This window comes from Miniopterus schreibersii, assembly GCF_964146895.1.
Source record: "Miniopterus schreibersii genome assembly, chromosome: 6".
NCBI lineage: Eukaryota > Metazoa > Chordata > Mammalia > Chiroptera > Miniopteridae > Miniopterus > Miniopterus schreibersii.
Window position 1 is genome coordinate 86,729,726 of NC_138107.1, and position 26,990 is coordinate 86,756,715.

A 26,990-nucleotide genomic window follows, 5' to 3' on the forward strand; every position below is an offset into this window, starting at 1 on the left:
GTAGGGTAAACTTCTTTACACATCTCAGTTCTCATGCTGTTGGGAAGAGAGAAATGGTGGACACTGTGTGACAATAATGAAGTGGTCTTTTTTCTCTTTTTCTCTAGTTTTAACCACTCGTCTGTCAATATGCTGTACTATATACATTTCTTCCAACGATCAGAAAGATCATTGATTCTCCTGAGTAGTGTTCTTCTCATAGCTGATACGATGAGGCCTGGGCCTTTGTTTCTCGTTTGGGAGCTCAAAGGTGTGGCCTGACCACAGCGGTGACATAGAACTTGAGGCATGGCCTCTCGAATAAGCTTCTATTTCCCCAGTTTATTTTTATGGTGTAGTTAACTAGTACAGATATTTTCTGTAAGTTGCCTTAAATCCTTTGTAAAAGGTAGCAGGGTAAAAATAAATGAATAAGAAAACCCTGAATAAATAGGCAGTTTTTTATCATATTACATTTTGAATCTTTCAATAATTAAAAAATAAAAAATAAGTACATATTTTATGTACCCTTAAGCTAAATGACTAACTTCCTCGATTTAAGATAAATGTTTAGGGGTTTTGGGTGGGTCTAGGGTAATGGGCAGAACACTTTACAATGTCTGGAGATTTAAAATATATTTTTATAAGAATCAAAAAATCATTCATGGTGAAATTCCCCGTCAACACTTCCTGTCTATAACAATAAGTTTTAGGAAAACATATTGAAGGACTTTGTGCAATGTTCAGTCACAGGCTATCTAAAGACACATCTTCTCATTTTTTCAGAGGAACAGAAATTTATTCTAGGAAGAACGCATAGTAAAGCAAATGTCATGTAAACAATTTTGAACTGAAGTGTATGGGTAGATTTCAGAAGTAGGGCTTATATTAATGAGCCTTATTTTAATTACTGAGACAGGACCCAACGAAGTGGGGTTCCTTCACTGGCCTGATTGTGCAGAGTCATGGTTCTCGGACATTAGTGAGCATCAGAGTCCCTGGGGGTTTGTCAAGCAGGGTCTGGGGTAGGGCCGGGTAATTTGCATATCTCACAAGTTCCCAGGTGGCTCTGAGTCTGCTGGGCTGGGACCGTATTTTGAGAACCACCAGTGTGGAGCGTGAGCTTAGTTTGTTCCTTAATAGAGATGACAATACCTTTTTTTTCAAGTTTTATAATTCTTTAGAATATAAGGTTTTTGCATATATACTATATTGGGCAATTTAATTACAAATTAAGTTGTCTTTGTAATAGCAACCTTGACTTTTGACATTGACAGTAAAATGGAAGCATTTCATGTTGTTAATACTTTAGGAATACATGTTCATTGCAAGAGGTTAAAACAATTCAGAAATATATGAAAAAGATGACAAGCATTCCAAACTGCTTTTCAAAGATACTCCTGTTAACGGTTTGGGATACAGCCGTCTAGATTTTTCTCTCTGCAGTTTTAAGCTTATAGACACAGGTGAATGTACTTTTATTTTTGAAAAATAATCAGCTCTGTAACCTGAGTTCATATCAGTATGTGCCAATATATGTAGAATTTCTCAAACTTTTTCACTGGCTGCATAATATTCCACTGTATGGATATGCCATAATGTATTTAATCTCTGCCCCCCATACATGGACACTTAGGTTATTTCCTACTTTTCAGCATTACACACAACATACTAAATGGTAAAAGTATTTTGATCACCTTTTGCATATTTTAGAAACTTAAAACAATTTGCATACTGTATGGGTAAGCAATTATAATAAGAAATACTGTTTTACACTTGATTCTTATTAAACCTTATGAAGGATGCTGACAAAAATGTTTCCTACTCACTTCAGGGTTTCCTTCTGTGGAAGCGTCATACATGTATTCATGTAGTTGGATGAATGTGAACATTGTGAAATGTCCAATATAGTCATTAATCTGTGTCATGAATTTAGGTCGTGGATCTTGATCGTGGGCTGGTGTTGAATGCAGAAGGAAGGTACCTCCAGGATTCCCATGGCAACCCTCTTCGAGTTAAACTAGGAGGAGATGGTCGAACCATTGTGGGTGAGTCGCTTTTAAGGAACAGAGGTGTCCAGACTTAGCTGTCGAATAGCTTCTTTTCTTCCTCTCCCCAATTTTTAATGGGTGCCTTGGTCTGGTTACTTTCGGTCACGTGCTTTTTCCCTGATACGACTGTCAGTAATTCTTCTACCAGAACCCTCCCTCTTAGAAAAGGTGGCGCTCAGTTTTGTTCTGGAAATTGGCAGCCTTGAGCAAGAGTCAGCAAACTGCAGCCTGCTGGCCAAACCCTGCCTGGGCCGTGGTTGGTTGTTTTTTTCTGCTGCCTGTTTTTGTGTGGCCTGTGAGCTCAAAGAGTTTTTACATTATTAAATGATTGCCAAAAAAAAATCAAAGACTAAAAATATTTGTGATATGTGAAATTACATGAAATTCACATTTCAGTGTTCACACGCAGAGGCTTGTTGAGACACAGAAACACTCATTTGTGTGCTGTCTGTGGCTTTTGTGCCCTACAGTGGCAGAGTTGAATGGCTGCATCGGGCACTCTCTGGCCCATAAAACTTAAAGTGTTTACTCTGTTTTTTTACAGAAAACATTTGCCACCCCTCGTCCAAAGTAACCTTTTTCTTCCTGGGTGTAGGAATGAGAAAGAGGAAAGAATTACTTTCCTTACTAAAGACTGAGAGTTATTTCAGGGTGATGGGGCATCCTGATGAAATACTTATTAATTTAGATAAGGCAGTACAGAGTAATGGACAATATAGTAAGTCCAGAAGTTTCTGGGTAGCAGCAGATGTTTCTACCTCAGCTGATATCCTTTCAATTATTTCTTTGCCTTTTTACAATTAAAATATAAGAATAATAAGCTCTGAGACAACGCTCTCCACTCGCTTTTTATTTCCTCTGATTGTGCCCCTCACTGTACAGATTGTATTTGATTTTGTTTCAGATCTGAGAGGGACCCCTGTGGTGAGTCCCGACGGGCTCCCCCTCTTCGGGCAGGGGCGACATGGCAAACCTCTGGCCAGTGCCCAGGATAAGCCCATTTTGAGTCTTGGAGGGAAGCCCTTAGTGGGCCTAGAGGTCATCAAAACAACTACCCGCGCCCCCACCACCACTGCGAGACCCACCACCACCCCTCGGCCCACCACCACCCCTCGGCCCACCACGACGACCCTGAGACCCAGGACTACCACCCGCCGGACCACCACCACCAGGCGCCCAATGACCACCATCCGAACCACTACACAGACCACCACCACCACCACCACCCCTGAGCCCACCACCCCCATCCCCACCTGTCCCCCTGGGACCCTGGAGCGGCATGACGAAGATGGCAACCTGATAATGGGCTCAAGTGGGGCCCCAGAGTGCTACCCTGAAGAAGGTAACTGGCTTCACCTAACGGCAGCCCACTCGCCTGGCGCGCTGCGTTTCAGGGGAGGGTCCCAAAGGCCGCAGAGCGGGGAAGTAGGGTGTGCGGTGGGAATGAAACTACGGGCGTTTCTAATCCTACAAGGTTTGTTCAACAGTGCTAGGGCTATCAGATTTAGCAAACAAAAATATTGCATGGGACATGCTTACATGATAAATGATTTGCTATTTACCTAAAATTCAAGTGTAACTGGACATCCTGAGTTTTATCTGGCAACCGTTCCCACAACCCAAGTAGCTAAAACATGGGACATTATTAGTTTGGACTAGCGTTTCCAAAGGGTTCCCCCTGGATATTAGTACTTGTCTGATTGATTGATTGATGATGATAGATAGATAGATGATAGATAGATAGATAGATAGATAGATAGATAGATAGATAGATAGATATAGAGATAGAATCTATGTATATATATGTATATGGTTCTGTGGTTAGCTATGTGATTTAAACAGGTTAAATGGATTTCTTACTGTTGGATCATTGTATAAGTCTTATTGTGAATTTCCAGGAAAAGTGCTTCCCTAGCACGTCTGGCAGCAGAACACTTTTTTGATCTGCAGGAGGGGCTCTCCACTGGGGGAGGGAGCCTGCACCATCTCCCTGCTTTGGGACACCCATCAGGGCTGTCCTCTGCCCCTGCATGTCTTCCTCCTGAGATCAGCCTGCTCCCCCTAGAGAACGGAGCCGGGATGCTCTGTTAGGTTGTGGTGGAGCTGAGATGCTGTCACCTTTGCTGCTGAGTCTGTCTCCCTCTTCCTTGGAAGAGGCCACCCAGCATTTGCATCAGGCTTGTTCTCGGGCCCGGGCTTGGAGGAGGCAAATTGGCCTTCTTTCCCTCAGGGTGAAGCAAGTTGCAGTGTCGCTGTAAAGCTTGTCTTTTTAAGCTACTGTAGAGTGAAGGCCCTTCGTTCCAGCCATCATTTGCACGCCCAGAATTCTCACACAGAACCATTGACTGTGATCAGCCCCGATCAGCGTGAACCTGAATGCCGTACCCGAGATGGGAATTCTGTTTGAAGTCAGTCTTTGCACGAAAAAGTTCCAAATGAACAGGAATATTTCACACATCTTAAAATCCACACCAAAGACCAAGGAAACATGCTGAGGAGGAGCACTGGGAAGACCATTCTCAGTTTACCCAGGGAATGCAAAGTAGATTTCACCTTTGGATTTCTGGTATGAACATACGAAGACTTTCCTTGATCTCTTCTACACACATTAACGTGTTTCTTTTTAAAAATTGAACTGTAATTAGAATAGATCCTTCATCTTCGAGTATCTAAATAATACCTTAAGCGATAGGCATTCTCTGTTTCTACCTGAGAAGAGGGAGCCAGGCCGTCTTTCAGGTTCCGTTTCTACAGCAGATCTGATGAGGTTATGTTTTTGGAAATGTGAGGCACCCACGGAGCATCTTCAGCCCTTTGTGACATGACCATGGGGCCTGTCTCAGAAAAACATCAGTCATTGTGGAAGGTTCCACCTTGCCACTGCTCACTCTCAAGACAGAGAAGACAAAGAAAATAATTAAAAGTTTACTGGAACTGGACCAACCCTGCACTTTGCAAATATCCTTGTGTTTCAGGTGGCTGTCACTCACCTCCTTGAACTACTACTGAGAATATTTTTTATAGTTTTCATAAATATCTCTGGAGCTAAGGCCCTAATTGTTTGGTGATATTTTGCACTCATTTTGTTTATGGCCATTTGAATAAACCACTCGAGAGAAACCATTCCACATGGTTGGTGGCTGGCAGTCACTTTTTATGAAGTGGAAGCTTTTGACATTGATGCGGGTTGACTCATAAAACATCCAGTTTTACATAGTTCCAAGTGGTTGAAGAGACATTCAGGTGGGGCAAATTCTGATGGTCAGCTTTTTTTTTTTTTTTTAAAAAGTAAATACACTTCATTACATCTCTGAAGTAACTCATTTGGAACCAAGATGGTGCTATTTTAGACAAATAGGCCTGACTGTTTTTTTAAAAAAGGAGCACTATAATCATTCAGTACAATGTTTACTTTTGCCAGATGGTGTAACTGTCACCTCAAGAAGTCATACCAGTTTGCAGGTACAGGCACCTTTTCTGTGACCTGCTGCCGCCCTGGAGCATGTCAGCACCTCCAGGAATTGCACTTAACCCCGGGAACCCACGAAGGAAACCCTGTGCTTTCCCCTTTCTTTGTTCACTCTGAGATGCAAAAATTGTACAACCTATTCATTTCTGACCTGGCCAAAAATAACGGAAAAGAAATGGATCTGAACCGATAATGAGGAAAAACAAGACTATGCTCTTCACAGTCGACAAGGGAGAGAAAGCAGGGTTCCAGGAAACAACGGCAGGATGACCTCCAACGCTAGGCGCTGTGAACTTGAAACTGCCTGATTTAAACCAGCCCAGAAGTAGTTCCTCTTGGCCCCAGGCATATTGACATTGGAATGAGCAGAGGAAAACCTGTCTATAATGGTTTCTGGTGACATGACCGTGGTGAGCCCTGAGGATGGGCGATGCACCACTTCTCTCTTGTGGCCATTCATGGGCCCCAGCAGAACGTGCCGTGTTTGCGCCGTGATGAAGTGGGTGCTGGGCACTGTATTCCCTGGCAGGGCTGTCGCCAGTGTCCTTTGCTGGCGGGGTTGGTTTTGGCTCCACCACATGCGTGATGTTATCCAAACTAGGCTCAGAGTGGGCCAGTAGAATGGTTCTATTGCAATATTTCTGGGGAATGATCAGTGGCCTTTAATGATGAAAATTTCAAACTGGTGCCTGTGATTTTTTAGGGAAGGGGGTTCATACACTTCCTACCTCAGTCTCCCCTTCATTCTGCTGAGGAGCGATGGTTCTCACAGAGCAGCTTAGGGTTTACAGGCAATTTCACTGGCCAGTGTAACGTTTAAAAAGTGGAGGCCGTTTTATGAGGGTAAAGTACACGGTTTGGAGCCAGAGGGTTTGAAGTGCAGTCAGTTCTCGCTCTGCCCCCCACCTGCTGCGTAACTCCCGGCGCAGTGTGAATCCTTGGCATCCGTGGCCACGACGCGAGCACGAGCCCTCGCGTGTACCTACTAGTCAGATGGGACAGTTAACAAACGCGGCGGTGGGCGAGTTGTGGCTCTTTCTCCCTGCCCGCCCTCGCCCTCCCCCGGGCCTCTAGAGTTCTGTGTAACTGCTGTAGACTTCATCGGAGGGAGGGAAGAAATGCCTCTGATTTTTTTCCAGTTAGCAAACTTTTTGCCTCGAGATTTTGTCGACTGCAGAGAGATGTTCTCCTTTTACAGCTGCTTCTACGTTCCGCCAAGTAGAGAAATAATACGTTGATTTCCTTGCATTTTCTCAAAAAGACTTCTGCTCAAAATACCCAGATAATGGTTGCAAAAATGTGGGTTTTATGCTTAAATCACTCAGCTTCTTAACCATGTTGTTATCCATGCTCAAAATATCAGCTCCACCATTAATACATTTTAGTAAAGGTTCTTATAGTTAGGGCTTCCTGGAAGACAGAAGTCACATGAAATTCTATCAAGTGCACTTAAAGGGTAATTCTGCAGTAATAATAGATCTGGTGGTCTTGTAAGTAAAGCCCAACCTGCTTGTAAAGAGAAATTTGTGATCATCGGAATATTATTTGCAAACTTCATAAGCAAGTTAAGAAGTCTGATTAATACAAATTTATCTCCTGAGCTGGGGAGAGAGGGTGAGAGGTTAGTGGGACTCTCAAAGCAGAGGGAACTCACGTCGGTGTGGTTTGCAAAGTTAGAATGTCGGGGAGGCGGGAAATCATTCTGCTTCTAGAACATGCAGGAGACGGGGGGGGGGGGTGTGTGGAGAGAGTGAAGCAGGTGGAGGATTTCCCTCCCCATCCCGAGCACCGGCCGCCCCCTCCTTCCTAGTCTCCTTGCTGATCCCTGAGAAGGCCTGTTCTCAGGCCTGTGGCAGGATGAGCCCGGGGATCTCCCCCCCGTGTGCTGAGAGCCACCTGAGCAGGGGGTGAGGGGCCCTGAGGTGGTGGGAGGCAGGGCAGAAAGAGCTGTGCTGGGGGCCGGATGCTGGGTGGGCAGGGTCTTGCCTTTGGCGGGAGGGCATCTGAGTGCCCTGCACTGAGCTCGAAGGAGAGGAGCCGGGTTGTGCCTCAGGGGGTGCAGGCGGCCCTGGCTCTGAGGACTTGTTCCCATGAACCGGCCGCGGGGGATGAGCCGCTGTGCCCTGGACGACCCATGGGAAGGAAGCCTGGCACCGATGATACTTTCTCCCTCCACTAGATGATCTCTCAGGACTGGAGCCCGGCACGGCTGCACCCACGCCCACGGAGGAGGCCTACGTTGTCTATGATGAAGGTATTGACTGGTTGTAAGCACGTTATTTGGATAAGTTCTTTCTCGGTGGGAGGATCTTGTTTTCATCGCTCAGTGGGTGCTCTGAATTGCGGTTTCCTTCAGAACCCTGGGCTGGGTGGCCCAAGGTTGGTTAGGGAAGGCTGGTTGTATCCCATGCTTCTGAGTTACCACCGATACATATTGGATCCAAAGAAAAAGTGTGTTTGATAGGAAACGCAGCTTCCAATCCAGTGCCCTGTGCTCCCCGCCTCTCCCTTCCAGCCCCTCCTTCCGCCAGAAACTCTGGAGCTGCCAGGGCTGAGCTTCCCGTCCTCCGCTCTTTGTAAAACTGACCATCGTCTCGGCTTCCTCTCGGCTCTTCTCAGTCTTCCCTTTTCTCTCTTTTTCTAACTCCGTTAAAAAATACAATGTTATGGATGGGTTGATTTTTAAAAAATCATAGAATCTTTTCAAGTAAGGGTAAGTTTACAAGAGAAGACTACAGAACGCCTTGGGTAGCAGCTGGGCGGTCACTAGTGGAGTTGTTATACTTGCGGCCCTGCATCTCTTCTGTGTGTTCTATGAGTTGCCTGTGCAGTGGGAGAAATTCATGTAGGCATCCTGTCCCCACCCCGGTGCCAGCCTGACATCAGAGGGTCCTCACTTTTGCGCTCCACCTCTCCGGCTGTCATCCACAGCTCCAATGGTCTTGAATCGCAAATGTGGGAGCAGGTCTCCTTCGATGCAGTCATAATAAAGTTCGATGTGGTGTAATCCTGCAAACAAAAACCAACTTACAAGAAAAGCACCAGATGTCAGCTAGCAAGGGAGGGTTTCTTAGCACCCTTGAAAACAGTGTGCACTGTTCTTAAGACCTCTGAGCAGGTGAAAGAGAGCAGTTTTATTTTAAATGTGAAAGGATTATTTCTCTTAGTAGAACTAATCCCATCTCCTTCCCAGAAAGCAAGCCTGAAGATGATAAATGAAAAGAAATCAAGCTTATTTTCTGATGTGAACCTTTTGTGCTCTAAGAGGGAAAGTTACTTAGGTGGAGGATGGCCTTGGCCCGGAAACAGGGACATGCTAAACTGTACGCACCCCGAGGCACTCTCCAGCTCCGATTCGGAGCCTCCCTTTTCTGGACGTGTCTGCTGCTTTATCCCCCCCCCCCCTCCCCGCAGCTGCTGCCCGGAGGGGATGTTTCAGCAGGGGTTTTTCTTGGGTTGGGTCTCAGGACGGCACCTTCTGGCTGCACACAGTCCTCCTCCGGAAGTGCCCCGTTACAAAGCCTCCGTGTCCTTTCAGATTACGAACCCGAGACCTCGAGGCCAACGGCCACCACCGCGCCCTCCACCACGGCCACCACGCCCGCCATCATCTCACCAGAAGGCACCATTAGCTCCTTTCCCGAAGAAGAATTCGACCTGGCTGGAAAGAAACGATTTGTTGGTAAACTCAACTTTCTTAATCAGAGGAACGTGGGTTTTTAACCACGTGTGGTTTGGAGAGCGTAGCTAACCCCGGCCTGGCCGAGGAGGCCCAGTGGAGCAGTTTTCCCAGGGCAAAGCTTCCATTTGGGCGACTGGGCGAGCCACGCCCGCCTAGACGCCGTGAACGAGCCCTCTGCAGACGCCAGGGGAGGGGAGCAGGCGGGGGCACCGGGATGCGACAGAGGAGGGGTTAGAGAGGCTGCCTTGTGTGGCCTGAGAGAGGGACACATAGAAGCCGTAGGTCCAGGGAACTCCAGCACGTCTGCCGGAGCCAACTTCCCGAGACGAGACGTCCTCGGGGCTTGGCCGGCACATCAGGGCCCTTCCTCCGAGATGGGCAGTGGCCTGAACTGAGCCTCGCGCTTCCGAAGGTATCACAGAGCTGAGGCTGTTCTCACTTATTTCCTGTCTTTTTCATTCACCTCAAGGACTTGGGGCCTCCACGTTTATTTTACTCTTTTTTGGCAGTCATGAAAATGGTTTTGAGAGGAAATTCTGTTTTGCTAAACCATGTTTCATTCCCTTTGGGAGTCTTCTTTTCCCACGTCCTCAATGAACTCCACTAACGAGGCACTTAGATTAATGTAATACTAAGTGGAAAAAGGTAATATGTGACTAAGTAGAGACTGACAACAGCTTAAACTAATATCGCACTTTTTCGTATCCAAAACAAATGTTCTGCCGTAAGCAGAGAACAGCTCTTGCCAGCCAAGATTAGCATTGAGTGTCTCAGCTACACGTAGCACTTGAAGAACCAGAGTAATTAACGTGAGGTCGCATTCCTGCGGCACATGCCAGTGCTGGCTGCGGCGTTCAGCGGCCGGGCCGAGCCCACCAAACCTGCTCCTCTCCCTGGCTCCACGGCAGACTCTGAGAGCCCCTCAGCGCTGTTACCTGCTGCGCCAGAGCACTCTGCTGAAGACTGAGAGGCTTGCCACCCTTGTCTGGCTACTTTTATGTGTCTGTAACTCTCTAAAGCATAGGTTACTCCCCCAAACTTCCCAATAAGACCCACGGACAAGCCCTAAAGGCCTGATTTTATACAAATTATCAGAAAATAGAGGAGCTAAAAACTGCTCTTAGTTGTAATGGCCACTGAGAATGAGAACCTGCACCAAAAGATGTGATGGGACATTTAAGGAAGTACTAGAAATGTGTTACATGGGAGTGCATAGGAGCCTTGCATTTAGAGCCCAACCCAGATTCCCTGGTGTTTCTAACTTCTTACAGAGTGTGTATAACAAAAAGGCCTGTGAGCCGTAGCTGGAGTCTCATGTTGGGCCCTTGCTTCATGGGCCCCCTCAGTGTCAATAGACCCAGCTGGGGCTGGGACCAGTCTAAGTCCTGCCTTAGTTCCGGTGCCCTTGTGCCCACTGAGCTGATGTGTCAGAAAAGCTCGAAGCTGTTCCTAAGTGTGGGCTGCTATTATGTACTGAGCAGAGGTGTTGTAGAAAGCTGTTCAGGCCTGGCCTTTGCAGACGTTCCAGATGGTTATAGGGGTCCCCGAAGCCCTAGGGAAGGCCTTCCAGGACTGAGGTCAGAGTTTGTGTGTCTTGATCAGTGTATATTTCTTTCTGGTCCCAAGACTGTCTAGGGAAAGAACCGTGTTGAGAGAACCCCAGCTGGGCCTGATTCACGTTTTTCCAAATGTTCGGGCATGGTAAATTACTGCAGACCTAACACGTTAAATGAATTGCAGTTTGGGGATCTTTTAGTCACTTTGAGGCCATAGTCATCAATGTTAATGGGCAATTGGATCTTTTGAAACCACTGGATTAACATGTAAATGGGTGGATCCATTAAGGAGAGCTAGGGATATGCTTCTGGGTTTGGTACCAGGCCTTAGAAATTCTGTCTAGCAGGGAGAGACTGAATGGTTGGTCTACTCCATGGAGCAGACATTGTTTCTGCCTCCAGAGAAAGCCTTCAGCAATCTGATTGGGTATCTCTTCTTTTATAGCTCCTTATGTGACGTACCTAAGTAAAGATCCATCAGCCCCTTGCTCTCTGACCGATGCTCTGGATCACTTCCAAGTGGACAGCCTGGATGAAATCATTCCAACTGACATGAGAAAGAGTGACCTGCCTCCTCAGCATGCCCCCCGCAATATCACCATTGTTGCTATGGAAGGCTGCCATTCATTTGTCATTGTGGACTGGAACAAAGCCACCCCGGGAGATGTGGTAACAGGTGTGTCCAAGGCAGGTGCTCAGAGTTCCCATCAACATGTAGGTGGGAAATAGTAATAGATGGACAGATGAGGGATGAGTGGATGGGTGAATGGATTGGATGAAGGATGGATGGATAGATGGATGGATGGGTGGAGGATGGATGAATGGATGGACAGATGAATGGGTGAATTGGATGCATAGGTGGATTGGATGGATGGATACAGGTGTCTTCCTTCAAAAGGATGACATAAGGTAACAAGGGAAGTCTTGTGGAACAGTATGAAGAGCACTGGATGGAAGTCAGAAGTCCAGAATCCGAGTCCAAGATGGGTTTGTATGACCTTGAACTACCTACTTCATCTTCCTGGGCCTTGGTTTCCTCTTATGCAAAATATTATTACATCCGTTTCATTCTGTAATCCTGCAAAATGGCCAGGGAGTCCACATAGCCACTTATAAGATTAGATCCTGCAGCATGGATGGTGAAAGAGCTCCTACTGTGTGCTACCTCCTGACTCTGTGTCTTCCCTTCTTTCCATGCCTGATGGGTGCTTTCAGATCAGTCTTATTGCTTCTGAATTCCTTATGTGGGAATTGGATACGATGGAAAAATGTCTTGAGCCTCCTAAGTTCTTGGCCTGTGAGATGGTCATGAGTTCATCTGACTCTGCCAAGGATACATTTCAGAGAAATCTACTGTAATACGATTTTACAGAAGAGAATTGATATTTTCTGTGAATAGACCCTTCCTTTGTGAATGATTTCTTCTGTGCCTGCAAGTTGTATAAGAGGAAGGAATATGTATGTGTATGTGTGTGTGTGTGTCTCTCGGGCTGGGTGGGTGATGGTGGTATAAGTCAGAGTTTGACGTTACCTGGCACTATTATGTCTCTAACCCGTAAATCCTTAAATACTTGTGTGGCTGTCACTGCTCTTCCCTTCTGCTTTTTCCTCTGTGCAGTCAAGATGCCGTGTGATTAGTTCTGAGGAGATGGGGGAGGCCAGGGAATGTGGACAATGAGAAGGGCAAAGTGGGGATCTAGCAAGTCTCAGGAAGTGTCTCTAATTTTGTTACCTACATCAGATCCCAACATTAGAGCCCCTCCTCTCCCACCACGCTGTTTGCTCTTTCTGGAACCTCTCCCATGGAGCCACCTGTGCCATTGCCTCACCCCCACCATCCTCCATGGGTTACACCTCTTGCGTGACGTGGTTCCTTGATGCTCACTGGATTCTTCTTCTTGCCACATGCAGGTTACTTGGTTTACAGCGCATCCTATGAAGACTTCATCAGGAACAAGTGGTCCACACAAGCTTCAACAGTCACTCATTTGCCCATTGAGAACCTGAAGCCAAACACAAGGTATGATATGTCAGTTATTGAAAAACCACAAAACAAGGCCTGTGTATGTGGTTACAGATATCCTTGGGCTGAAATGAAAAGCTCAGTCAGAATGTTTTATGATTTCTTTTGCATTCTCTGTTTAGTTCGTATAGAATGTCAGTGCACACTTACCATAGGACATATAGTTCTCTTGGGAGAAATTACTATATATACTATAATTGTTAGTCTATTGTGTTGATATTTTATTCCCTAGTTTCCAGAGACTGAACACTACCTACCACTGGGGTAAGAAAAGTTCTGTGTGTTGAAAGGGAATTGATCCATTTGTAGTCACCCGTACGGAGAGCACGGACTCCACATGTGACATTAATGGAGCCACAATTGCTGAACATTTCAATTAACTGGCACTCAAACTATGATATAGAGGTTTAGATCATTCAAGGAAGATGCATTTTACACATTGGTTTAGGTTTCAACCATGACTTCCTATACTGGGCAAGTGGCTGGCTGGCCAGAAGTCTATCTGGGAGCCAGAGGCACAGAGTGGGGGAGTGTGCATTTCTGCTTTCGTGCTATCCAGTTTCGATGGTAATGACCATCAGGAAAGCTTCCCTGGTGGGCACACGTGGGCGAAGCACCAAGCACAGGATGGCCGAGCAGTGGTGTGCTTGTAAACCATCTCTCTAGGAAACAAAATTCCTTGGTTTTTAGTGATTGCCAATTTCTGTAGTGTAAATGCTCCCACCATAGCCAATTCCAAGCTACCAGAGTGCATTCAGAACTCCTAAGCCTGTGCAAATGGCTCCAGCACACAGTCATGTCAAGCCACCACTTTTACATAGTAAAGAGTGCTAAGGGACGTGACTGTGGGCCCGAGGTCTCTCATTTTCTGTATAGTCAAAGGAAGACTGAAAAGGTTGAAACACAATTCTGTCCTCAAACAGAAATGTGCTAAAAGGGATAGAAACCAAACAACAGCCATGGGCACCGAGAGACTGAACCAGCTAAGAACTTTCGTCAGCAGATTTTAATGTGCCCCTTGGGCTCACTTGAACTGAGCGTTTATAAACTATTGTGAATTTCAGGACTTGGCAGATAAAAAGCAAGTAGGAAAACAGCAAGTTGATAAAACACTTTATTTTTCCCCAATAGAGATGAAAAATTAATGAAAGGAAGAAAAATTAAAAGGGTCAGCACCCAGTTTGCGGTGTGCAGAGTGACAAGGCCTTTTCAGCACAGCCTGTGTGACAGGCTGAAAGGGGCCTTAGCGATGCTTTGCCCAGAGCCCTTGCAGTAGCCTCGAACCCTGTGTTCTGTGCCCCACCCCCAAGTCCAGTGTCTGTCCACTTTTGCTGCCAGACTGGTGTTGAGTTCTGAATGTCAGGAGATGGTAACAGGATGCAGGTTTATTCCCTTTCAACAGGTATGAAAGCCGGGATTCATTGAGTCAGTACTTACTGTTTGCCCTGCTCCAGGCACCATCATGTGCACTGAGGGTGGGGTGGGGGAAGGGGGGTAAACCACACCATGGCCTGTCCTCATGTTGCTCAGTCGGACAGAGGAAGCAGGTTGTTTTGCAACAAGAACATAAACTTTCACTGGTCAGTGTCCTGAGGGAGAAGCACGTGGTGCTGTGAGTGTAGAACGGGGACTCTTTTCTGAGCTTGGGGACTGGGGAGCAATCAGATCAGCTTCACAGGGGAGGCAGAATAAACAGCCGTTAACCTGGAGAAGGAGGGGGGCAGGGCCAGGTCGTTCCAGGCAGAAGGGATGTTCAAAAAGATGGTGTATTCTAGGTAGGAAGGGAGGCTGATACGGCAGGAGGGGGTGAGAAGGCTGGAGGCTGGACAGGCAGGTCCCCTGTCCTACCCTCCACCCACATTCAGCTCCCTGGTGGATAGACCTGGAACAGCAGCTGCAGTTGTGGCCTCCCCAGGTTCCGATGCTCCCCATCACTGCTGGCAAGGATGCAAGCACAGTGCCTCCTCCCACACAGATTTCCTCAAACCCCCTCTGAACAGCTGCGCAACGTTTCCAGCCAGGGAAGTGTCGCTGTGATGGAAGGGTGCTCATTGTCCCTGCATGACCCCAACGCAGGGTCTCTGGTGGACTCCCTTTCGGAATCCACATGCTTCCTCCACAGAGTCCATTTTCCCATCTCATCACTGTCCCGGGGCTTCCCAGGCACCGACTTCAGAGCCCCGTGCATCGGAGACACAGGAAGTCCATGGACGCAAGAGCCAGAGCGTAAAAACCATCTGTGGTTCTTTGTAGCTGAATCTTGCTTTTGACTTTACATGGGCACTGTTCACCCACAGGGAGTGTGCATATTTTAATCCACACTTAAAGTGCAACGATTTGTCACTGTGGAGTCTGTTCAAAAGAAGGGCCAAAAGTTTATACAAGGAGGCAGGCATGGGTCGCTTCTGCTACTTGGATGAGGCAAACACTATTCAGAGTATGAAACATATATTTTAGTTCATAGCAAAAGCTTAATGTGGTTTTTGAAAATAGGAACTGTACTTTTTTCATAATTCCATGTTACTTTCCAGCTCAGCATATTTAAATTAACTCTGACACGTTAGGTGAAGTTCAAGTGGAAATGTGTCTTTGGAATTGGGCCACGTGGGCTTTGTGGAGGGTGGAGGGTGGAGTAATTGTGCGGACAGGGAAGGTGGGTTTGGAGAACACATGGGTTTCAGTGGAGTAGCTCCTTTCAGTCGACTGGTCAGCCCTTCACCATCTCCTCAGTTGCGCGGTTGAGCTCGGAGCTGCGGGAAGTGGTACCCGGACGGCTCCAGCAGTGGCTTGAGCAGCATTCAGTAGAAATGTCCCCTGCAGCCTCAGAATATGTGTCATTCCTTAGGTTTTGATTTCCTTTTTAAGGGAAAAAAAAGAAAGTATCTGCAGTTTAACCAGTATTGTAACCTATGCCAAACCCACCGCTTGAACAGCCTGCAGCTTTGCTTTCAGTAATCCACAGCTATCCACAACTGCTGAATAAAAGTTTGCACCACTGGGAACACAAACGGCTGAGCACATTGAGATTGGGAAACTCATGTGTTCTTAATTGTGCATACTTTTTAAATGAAATTTTAAAAAGGATTCTCTCCTTAATGAAATGTGAATGACTTTCTTGAAAGGCTTAAAAGACTAATTTTACCGAATGCTTAATTATCTCAACCATTTCAGCCCACTGTTTCATCAGACACAAAATTGCTACTGTCCCTGTGTAACCGAGGCCGCAGCTCCCTGGTGACCGCAGCAGCTCAGAGGCCTGGCACCAGGCTGGTGGTGCAGCAGACATGAGCCTTTGCTCTCTGAATGTCAGTAACTCGCCTCTGAAAAGCCCAGTGTATTTTAATGTGTGCCTGACAGAATTCTGTAACCTTGAAGTGTGACTCCTGCTGGCCAGAGTCACGGGGAAGGCTCGTCACGAACTCTCCCACGCGGCGGAGAGCCACACTCACGGGACTTTACCCCTTCACCTGTGCGTAGCTGAGGACCAGGAGAGCAGAGGGAGGGAACACAAAGCTTCAGGGACAGAGCGGGTCACAGCTGCGGGGCTGGGCCCCCGTGTTTGCGACCCCCGCTTTGTCCTGCAGCTCCCGCGCAGAGCAAGGGGTGCTGACTCCCAGCCCCGCCGACCGGCCTCCCTCGGGGTGCATGAGCTCAGCCAGCGCGCTCGCCCCTCCTGGTCCAAGGCAAAGGTGGATCCTGGAGAATTTCTCCAGGCCTGTCCCACATCCCCATGCTGGACCTGCTCTTCCCTGGAGGCTCAGAAGCTCGAAACTCCTAAAGCTTCGGAGCCAAACACAGAGCTTGGCATGCCCCCAAAACCTTGCTGTTGTGTTGGTTCCCTCGGGGACCTGGCCTCTGGCCTGGCTTGCCCGCTCCCTGCCAACAGGCATTACTAGGTCCAGCAGTCGCGATTTCACACGGAGTCCAGCGATAAGAATCAGTTCAAGTGTGAATTCTGCGGTGTGTTTTGCTGCTCCGGCTTCCCCCTCGGGCCGTGGCCCTCCAGCTGGGACAGAGCAGGACAGGGGAGCACACCACCCAGGGCCGTGTCTCGGGCAGAACTACCTGGACGCCCTACGGACACACGCTCTGAGTGGCGCCCCTTCTGTTCCCATCAGCCACGTGTCTATGCTGTTAATTGTATTATTTTGAAAAGTTATTAGAAAATGAGAAAATTCAGAAGAGATAGGAGTAGCAGGGATGTATGCATTAGTAAAATATATAAGTATATATATATAGGATTCAAACTCTGCCACAGAGCAAGTAGTTTGGGAGTCTGTCTTATTACACAGAACTTAAGCTTCTCTCTCAGGAAGTATTTCTTCCCTTTCAGGTATTATTTTAAAGTTCAAGCCAAAAACCCTCACGGCTATGGCCCCATCAGCCCCTCGGTATCGTTTGTCACAGAATCAGGTATGGCTGGACGACTTCATTTCTCAGTTTTCCCTTCTCTCAAAAACAAATAATTAGGAAAATGACTACAATAGACTCAAAACTGAAGCAGTAGAATCCTAACTTCCCTGTCTAATGGATTCATGTTGGATGTCACTTTATAAAATAAACATTCTGCTAGGTTAAAACGTGGATAATATTAAAAGTAGTCTTTTTTGGAATTGCCTGGAACATGGAAAGGTCAAATTCCAATGAAAGGGGGAAAATCTAGTTTTCAGCCATGTGAGAAAGATAAGTTTGAATCTATCTGCAAAATATTTAGTTGCAGAGATAATTATTTTATTGCAAGCAGCTGAAGAGCATAAATGTCATGAGCCTTGGGAGGCAGTTGCTTCCAACAGTTAGGTCTCCAAGATGCTTTTTTTTTTTTACTAGGCGATGAAGATGCCTTTACTTAATGTGGAGACTTTAATTAAAATTCTATTCAGACCCTGGCCAGGTAGCTCAGTTGGTTGGAGCACCATCCCAACACACCAAGGTTGTGGGTTTGATCCCCAGTGAGGTCACATGCAAGAATCAACCAATGATGCATAAATAAGTGGAACAGCAAATAGATCTCTTTCTTTCCCTCCCTTCCTCTCTCAAATCAATGAGTAAAAATTTAAAAATAAGTAAAATACTATTCAGTCTCACAAGCATTCCCGCTCAGAGATGCCCGTGTCTGGGATGCTGGTGTGTGGGCTCTGAGCCCTTCTCTGAAATGTGCCTGTGCTCGGGGTCCGCAGCAGCACAGAGCCGGCCATGGAGACAGTCCCTGGGCAGCAGCCCCTCCGCGCGGGAGGCCCGGCTGGAGACCCGGGACCGGAGGCTCTCAGCCAGGGCCCCTCAGAAGCCCGGCCGAGCCAGCTCCACACTGAAACAGGAACTTGGCTTCTGTGTGGTTATATCATTTCCCACATGTAGCTTGATCCCAGAACATTTGTCATTGGAAGATATTGTTAAATGCAATGACCTGAAATCAGCTGCATCAGAATATGTGGAAGAAAATGAAAATTTGAGAGAATATGCTCTATACTGGAAATGTAGGCAAAGGACCTCAAAAGTGTTTTTACCCTTTTCATCTAAGAAGCATATTTCTCAGTAATTAAGAAGAGAAAACCATTATCAGTGGTTAATGGGCTAAAGTAGGGAATGTGTCTATGTTTATAGCTGTATTTCCTAAAAATAAAATAGACTTTTGGCAGCCATCAGAATTAACATGATAAAAAATCTATAGGAAGAAAACCAAATTATTCAAATTTAAGCCCCTATCAAGAAACGGAGGTCTGAAATCAGAGTGGTTTGATACAAATTAGTTTGTTCTCTTATTACTTAGAAGTTTTCCATTGCACACCGGCCACAGTTAGTTTGTTCATTCACCTGTTGATAGACATTGGGTTGATTCTGCCTTTTGACTATGGAAAAATAAAACTGCTGTGAGCATTCATGTATAAGTGCTTGTATGGACATGTTTAATTTCTCCTGGATAAATACTCGAGAGTACAATGGACAGATTGTATAGTAGATGCATGTTTACATTTTTAAGAAACCGCCAAACGGTTTTCCCAAGATGGACACATTTTAAAACATAACGAGTATTTAATTATTTTGTAGTACCCAATGTCAAAATATTATCTTCAGAGACCCACAGCATCTATATAAATAATGACGTATTTCTCAAAAGGAAATGCTTAGAAAGTAAAAATAAGGAAAACCTTGGCATCTGTCAGATAAACTATATTTACCTATTCCAGTTGGGGTAGGCCTCTCAGTTGTGATAAACATGTCAACAATTGCATGGTTGTGAAATATGACAATGAAGTCAATTGTTTTCTTTCCATTCTACAGACAACCCTCTGCTTGTAGTGAGGCCACCAGGTAAGTCTCTCTTCTCGATAAACTTGATACTTTAGTAATCAAGTTGATTGTTAACTATGAGATCATTACAATTACAAGTAGAAACACTGGACCATTTTTGCATTCTTATAATATTATGACAGTGTCGGTGGTTTCTTTGCACCCTTCATCCTAATCCAGGGGGAAAACGATCTGGGAATTTTTCAGTAGGGCCACAGCAGCCAATATCTATAAAAAAATCATTACGGGTGGCCACTATCTATGAGAATAGATAGTCTATTTGCATTCAGCCTCCTTCGAATATTTTAAATTGCTGAAAAGAGAGCAAAATGTATTAAGTGTATAACAAAAATTTACTTTGTTTTTTAAATAACCTGAGAAAGGTCTATTGCTGAAGTCCTGGGCAGCTCAAGAGTGATAGGAACAGTAGGATCCTATGCTGAGGGACTTGGTTGGTGGCGGGGGGGCGGGTAGGATGGCATGCCCTGCAGAATCAACTTTTTGCCATTATAGCTTATTTTCCTCGAGGCTTAATGCCTTTTTCTTTCTCTGAGAATCCCTTAACTACGTTCAAGTAAAAGGAACTCCCCAGTTGCGTTTCAGTCTAAGAAAGAGGAAAGAGAGGGAGCCATGGGGGGGGGGACTTTGCTCAGAAGAGCCCGAGAAGAGGGGAGGCCCAGCAGAAAGCCAGGGCCCGGCGCCTCGTGCGAGTGAGCGCTGCGAACGCCCTGACCCGCTGTGTTCTGTCGAGGCGGTGAGCCCATCTGGATCCCGTTCGCTTTCAAACACGACCCCGGCTACGCCGAGTGCCACGGCCGGCAGTACGTGAAGCGCACGTGGTACAGGAAGTTTGTGGGGGTCGTCCTCTGCAACTCGCTGCGGTACAAGATCTACCTCAGCGACAGCCTGAAAGGTAGGTCCAGGCCGGCTGGCTGCGCGGGTTACGGAAAGTTCGGATTTTACGAGACACTGACTCGACACAGGTGTATAAGGATACAGTTAGGTCTAGTTCAAGTACAAACCAGCTTCACAGGCCCTGTTTTAGGGTGAAGTTTTTACATTGGCACCCAGAAACATTTTTTTTTTTTTAATCGACTACATTTTAGGAATGAGGTCCAAAATTCTATCATAAACTTGAAGGCCGATTCTTGCCATTAACTGAGTAGTAGGTATGAGTATGAGCTGGACGTATTGAGGAAAACACCCCCTTCATTCCCCGCTCTTGGCACAGCTTTACAGAGAGGAAAATGTAGGTAGTGAGACGGACGTCGGCAGTGCTATGTACTCTCTGTTCTGTGTCCAAGTAGAAGTTGCATTGTTGTCATCATGGGTGGAGATTAAAACAATGAACAACATACACACTTTGAGCTGCTAACATTTCAACGTGCCCTTTGGCCCAGCCGACTGCCTCACCCAACTACGCAGATTTGTTCTTATTTATTCTTTTGGTTTGTTTTGGAGTTTTTTCCTTTATTTTTATTGCTAATGTCCTTTCCCTCCCCTTTTTGCCCGCCTCTACCTAACCCCCAACTTGTTTTTATTTCAAAATTTACACAACCTTTAATTTTTTAGTAAATACGTTTTTTTCCAGCTTTTCTTCAGCTGGGCTGTATTTTGTTGTGGCTCTTGTTGTTGGTTTCTTGCTAGTGGTATCATTTCAAGATAATGTCAAAGTCTCCCTGGCAGTCCCTCAATATGTGTGCCTCTCCCAGCACCCACCGTCCATCTGTCTGTCTGCCTTTCGTTTCTCTTCTCTTCCACCACTGCCCTTTCCTCCTGTGACCCGGGTCCCTAAGAGGTGGCACAGCCGTCTCCCGCGCACCAGGGTTGAGAGAAACAACTTTGCCCTACTGTGCAGCTGGGGTCAGCACCACGGACAGTGTCTCATGCCACAGACACACTCTGCTCTGCTAGTCATGTAAGAAGATCGGTTCTGTTTTATTACTGATTTCAGAGAGAGGGAGGGAGAGCGACAGGGAGAGAAACATCAACGATGAGTCAGTGATCGGCTGCCTCCCGCACGTCCTCTACTGGGACTGAGCCCAAAACCCAGGCCTGTGCCCTGATCTGGAATTGAACGGTCACCTCCTGGTTCATAGGTCACCACCGCTCAACCACTGAGCCACATTGGCCCAGCTGGGTTCTATTTTTATAAATCTTCGTACCTTTCATAATTATTTCACAATACATTCTCTGACTAGTTTCACCTGTTCTTGTTTTAAACCAAGGAGTAAAAGGGTCTACCGTTTATAGTCCGAAACTGCCTGTAACAAGTCTCTGCTTAATGAACACATGTTAAGTGTTTAGCACACGTGATCTCTCTGCACCTTATAACACTTACAGGTTGGTGCCATTGTCACCATTTTTCACAGATGGAAAGTATGACACACAGAGTTTAAGTAATGTACCCAATTCAAACAGGCTCCAAAGCCTGTGCCGACTCCTAAACCGGCTGCGGCATTTTCTGAACAGTCACTGACTTTTCTTCTTCCTCCATGAAGATACGTTCTACAGCATCGGAGACAGCTGGGGAAGAGGGGAAGACCACTGCCAGTTTGTGGACTCCCACCTGGACGGAAGAACCGGGCCTCAGTCCTACATAGAGGCCCTCCCTCCCATCCAAGGTAACGGGAGCAAAGGCCTGACGTATTACACGGAGAGAGCAGGGCTAATACGAGATTCACTGTGGCCCTGCCTTTGGTTTACCGTTGGAAGACAGGTGTTGGCAGCATTCCAAATCATAAAAAAATCAAAATACTCCTACCATGTGCTAGAATTGGGGTGAGCCTAGGGAAGGAAGGGATACAATGGAATATAGGGCCTTATCCCTACTCTCAGGAACATGGTCCATGACTAGAAAGAGAAGATAAATATATGAACTAACAGTGTACAACTTAAAGCTTAGGGAATGACAAGAGTTATGTCACACAGTTGTCCTATCGTCAGGTAATCGTGCAGATCACAGTCACTATCTCAGTTCAAGGGACGCAAGCCATCAGAGACTGCGAGGGAAGGTTTTTCAGAAGAGACAGTCTGGGCTAAGTAGATCCCTAGACAGGTGGAGAATGGCAAGATCAAAAGTACAGAGAGAAAAAATAAATGCAGACCAATCACAATATGCTTCAGGAGACAGTGTTTCAACTATTTGATGATGGAGTTACAAGGTGAGAGCAAGTATACTCACCTCAAATGTGAACAACTTGCAGTATGTTACTAACCCCCAACAAACAAGTAGGTGGACAGAACAACTGAATGAAGTCCAGAACTTTTCCCCTATGCACGCAACTCCAGAAAAAACCCCAAAATCCTAAAAACAGTTCAGGGAAGGGGGAGAAAGAGAGAGGTACTTATGTCAAGCCATTGGCTCATATGATTGTAGAGGCTGGTGAGCCGAGTCTGCAGGGTGGGCCAGCAGGCTAGAGACCCAGGGAGGAGTCAGTGTTGCAGTTTGAGTCCCCTGGCAGAACACTGTTCTGTTTGGGGAAGTCAGTCTTTTTCTATTAGGGCCTTCAACTGATTGGATGAGGCCCACCCATATTATGGAGAGTAATCTGTTTTACTCAGAAGTCTGCAGATTCAAATGTTAATCTCATGTGAAACACACATTCACAGGAACACCTAGAATAATATGTGACCAAAGTGATACAGAAAATTAACCGTCAAAACAAACATACTAAATATATAGGTGCTTTTCAAAAGTCACCTTATGAACATCAACTCAGGTGTGGTTGACAGGGGTTTGTTACCAGTATCAAGACACCTACACTGCTCTTATCACCTAGGAAGTCCCAGGGATTTTAGGAGCTCTGTGCCAGGGACAGGGATGAACGTACTTCTTAGAAACTGCGGTATCACAGGTGCATTTTCTCTCCCCCTCCTCTTCCCCTTCCAGGCTACTACCGCCAGTATCGCCAGGAGCCCGTCAGCTTTGGCAGCATTGGCTTTGGGACCCCCTATTACTACGTGGGCTGGTACGAGTGTGGGGTCTCCATCCCAGGGAAGTGGTAACCACGGGACAGCACGAGGAAAGCTCGCCCTGCCCAGCCCCCTTGACTAACTTGCACTCAGGGCCGTGAGCAGGAAAAGGAGGACAGTGTCCCCAGCCTCCTGCCCCGGTGCCAGCGAGGCCATGAGACGGACACTGGATATTTGGGGCATCTTCAGTCTGGACTTGGCCCCACTTCCTGGCCTGGGCCACACACAGGATTCAACGTTGCTGTTAACTTTGCTTCTCCACACGTTTTGCTTGTAATAGCTCATCCCAGAGACAGCAAAGCACCTGCCTGCAGGGGATGCCCACTGATTCAGGCTCCTTTCACGCTTCTTAGGCACAAAGTCCGACCCCCCCAGGGAACAGCAGCAGATGCTACACACTTTTCTCGTTGGACTCCTCCCAAACTAGCTGACTTTAAACTTCGGGTCTATATGCAGAACTGGATTACTCAAGTCACCACTGAAGGAAATATCCTGCTTAAGATTTACCCCATGGACCCACCCACTGCTAGACCAAATGTATCAAATCTTTGTAAATTCCCATTTGGTATATATATGTATATATGCATATACATATCCATACTTGTCTGCAAGAATGTTGATTAAAGTCTCTGAATTTGTACCTGTTCACTAGATAAGTGTGTGTGGGACTTTTTGGAGCAAAGGTGCTGTTTATTAACATCTCTTTGAAGTGTCCAGAGGATGTGTACTCTGGGTGATATGACAAGGGAAAGTCACACCTTGTTCCCGGGAGTGCTCCCAAACTGGGTGACGGGTGAGAAGCTTGTTGCAGACCGAGTGTCTTCTATCTTTCCATGCCCATGTGAAAAACATACTGCTCGTCTCTATATCCAGGGTGTTTCAGATTGAGAGTTTAGATCCTGAGTGATTTGAAAATCCAGTCTTAAAAAAACTCCCTTTCCACCCTAGCTGGGTTGGCTGTTGATAGAGCGTCAGCCATGGACTGCAGGGTCCCAGGTTCGATTCCAGCCAAGGGCATGTACCTTGTTTGGGGCGTGTGCAGTAGGCAACCAACCAGCATGTCTCTCACATCAACTTTCTCTCCCTTCCACGCTCTGAAAAGCAACAGGAAAAAATATCCTCAGGTGAGGATCACAAACAAACGAGCTCCTTTTCCCACCCCTGCCCGTCTCCGTGTCTACTCCTTGAACTGTAAGCACCTTGCCCCTCTTGGCTGCAGCACGAGGGGGTGTTTACAGACACGGGACCCTGTTTAAAGCACCGCGTCCGTTTCACGTGCCTGGCTCCTCCGTGTCCTCCGGCAGCCCTGCGGAGTGCAAGGTTTGTCGTCTCGCGTAAAGGTTCCCCGTAAGGGAAGCAGGGCTGGGACCGAGAGGCAGACGCTTTGCTGGCCCTGGCTGACCGCTCCCATGCAGGGTGTCACAGCAGGGTGCAGCCCGCTCCTGGAGCCACCACGCTGAGGTGAAACCGGTGTGTCTCGTAGGGTGAAGGCCATTTACCAGCGAACAAGTGCCTGGGCGGGTCTGTGCTGGGGCTGAGATAGCCGGCGCTTCCCTCCGCCGCCATCCCCCTCCGACAGCAAACAGCAGTGAAAACTCCAGCTGCAGGGCCGGAGCAGGAGAAGCCCTTAGGGGACAGATCAGACACCCAGCTCGTGTCACTCCATTTTCATTTGCAAACTAGGATAGGAATCTTTAAGTAGCTTTGGGGCTCTTGTACATGAAAGGGGGATTTTTTTTTAAAAGGATGTCTAAAACGCCCCTTATTTCTCACTCTTACTAATGCTCAAACACACTCTACAATGCCACGCCAAAGATAACATCTTTATAAGTGAATTTTCCTACTAAGGACAGAACTTGCTTCCTTTATTTCTCCTACCTGCTTCTCCAAATCTGTCTGGTTTCGGCCTCCGCTGGCCGGCCACGGGCGAGAAGAGGCAGGTGCCGAGCTGAGGCCCCGGGGACGGCCCGCAGGTCGCAGCCTCCCGGAGGCGCTCGCACGGGGCCTGGTTCCTGGCCGCCTCTGGGAGACAGAGCCGACGGCAGAGGGGCAGGACCTCTCTGTCCCTCACGGGTCGCACTTTCATAACCGAACGGCCGGCTCTGCGCTCATTTCACACTAAAGGATTTCACGCTCACTCCCTTCCAGAAATACAAAGAATTCACTGGAGCTCACTCATGCGATGACTGCTGAGCCCTGCCTGGTACCTTAGGCTGTATTTGATTATAGAAATCTGAACTTTTATTAAAAATAAGTGCAAGTTTTGATGGAAATTACTACAAACCCCAGATGATAGAGCAGCCAAAACAAAAACACTGAATCTAAGCCAAGGGGGTATCAGTACCAATATTCCGTCCAAACGAGGTTACGTCACAGTTCACATGAGTCCTCACGGTCACATCCAGCTTCCAGCTGTGTGTAAACTCTGGGGGCCACGGTTCAGGAATGCCGAGGGCCTGAAAACCATTCCATGTCAAGTCAGGCCATGAATGGGGCCGTTTCCTTACAGGAGCCTTCATTCCCAAGGCTCCGGAGAAGAGGAGAGTTCACCGGCTCTGGAGGTCAGAAGTGGACATGGTGGGAACGAAAGGGAAAGAACCTGCGACTCAACACAACGCAGAGCGAGCCTCCTTGGCAAACGGGGAGACGGCCCTCCCGAACAGCCTGACACACGACGGGAAATGTCTGAGCTGGCACGTGGGGGCCCCGGTCTGCTTTCACGTGGCCGGGGAGCTCAGAATGATTTCTTTGAATTTAAAGGGTTGTAAACCAAACAAACAGACAAGCAAAAACAAAAAACCCAGTAATATTCGACAGAAACCACATGTGGTTCACAAGCCTGGAATGTTTACTATCTCACCCTAAAGAGAAAGTTTGCGTAGCTGAGGGTTAGTTTTCCTGAGATTTAAAGACAGTGTAAGCAAAGTCCTAACTTAAAACCGTCACATCCTACTTCACAGGTGTTTGTTTGCCTTTCTTGTACTTGAGCCGCATTTATTTTCTGACTCGTAAACTTGGCCTCTGTTGAGTGGTTGGACCCTGGAGTCCCGTTTCCCATCTGGCAAGCCCTGTGTTTGTGCTGTGGTCTCGGGGGTATTATGCTCTTTAGGAGGCTTCATGCATATTTAATGTTAGTATTTGGTGGAAACATAATCCCAACGTTTGACCAGGTGAGTTTTTGACTTATTTTTTTCTCTTTAACCTATTCGAGCCACAAATCTTGGTAGTCCATGAGGGTGGGGGGTTGAGAGTGTGACAATGAATGGAATTAGAATGGGTTTGCCTCTCTGGGCACCGGGCACAGGTCTTAGTCACAACACATAAATATGAAACGACTCTACTGATAGAACCAGCACAGCTTCTGTAGCATCCTACACGCTGTAGATGCCCTAACTCATCTCCTCGAGATGGAACTACTTTGCAATTGGAGGTAAAATGTGAGTTTAAAAGGCAAAACATCTTCCCAAACATCCCATACCCCAATTCTCAGGTTAGGCTGAGCTCAGTGAAATTGTATGAAAACCCAGAGTGCTCCTGTTATGAATGGAGGTGTGGTTTTAAATCTCAGCTCTAAGGTTATTAATATACAAAATTTTTAAGTCACAATGAGAGCTAAGCACATAAAGATTTATGATAAAAAGTGAAATAAAGTTAGTATAGAAATGGAAGCCAATAAATTTAACACACACAAAAAATTTCTTGGTCCAAATTGGGAAAGTAATACTCTCCCAAGCAGAAATTGTTGGCCAGCAATAGAAATGCCCCACATGTTGAGCACAGGAGTTAGTAGGGTTGGCCACACACTCTTGGGACAGGAAATGACGTGGGGGAGGGGCTGCTGGATCCTGGAGGTGACCGCGGTGCCCGGCTACCACACAACTCAGACTCATTTCCAGCAAATGCTCCATCTCTCGCTTGAAATCAGTCTGTGTCTGCCTGACTTTGGGCAGCATTTGACAGTGTGCCC

The 26,990-nt window shown here is 46.8% G+C and overlaps 1 protein-coding gene across 1 annotated transcript in view; it reads left to right on the forward strand.

The window, feature by feature from the left end:
• Positions 1 to 23,671, forward strand: part of FNDC1 (fibronectin type III domain containing 1) — a 68,020-nt gene extending 44,349 nt beyond the window's left edge. The window contains exons 13-23 of the mRNA XM_081141244.1: positions 1,916 to 2,027; positions 2,935 to 3,372; positions 7,679 to 7,753; positions 9,038 to 9,181; positions 11,183 to 11,413; positions 12,649 to 12,757; positions 17,094 to 17,173; positions 19,040 to 19,069; positions 19,800 to 19,961; positions 21,550 to 21,672; positions 22,941 to 23,671. Of these exons, the coding sequence (XP_080997370.1) occupies positions 1,916 to 2,027; positions 2,935 to 3,372; positions 7,679 to 7,753; positions 9,038 to 9,181; positions 11,183 to 11,413; positions 12,649 to 12,757; positions 17,094 to 17,173; positions 19,040 to 19,069; positions 19,800 to 19,961; positions 21,550 to 21,672; positions 22,941 to 23,056 (1,620 nt within the window). The 3' untranslated portion in view covers positions 23,057 to 23,671. The remainder of the gene's footprint in view (positions 1 to 1,915; positions 2,028 to 2,934; positions 3,373 to 7,678; positions 7,754 to 9,037; positions 9,182 to 11,182; positions 11,414 to 12,648; positions 12,758 to 17,093; positions 17,174 to 19,039; positions 19,070 to 19,799; positions 19,962 to 21,549; positions 21,673 to 22,940) is intronic.
• The last annotated feature ends 3,319 nt before the right edge of the window (positions 23,672 to 26,990 follow it).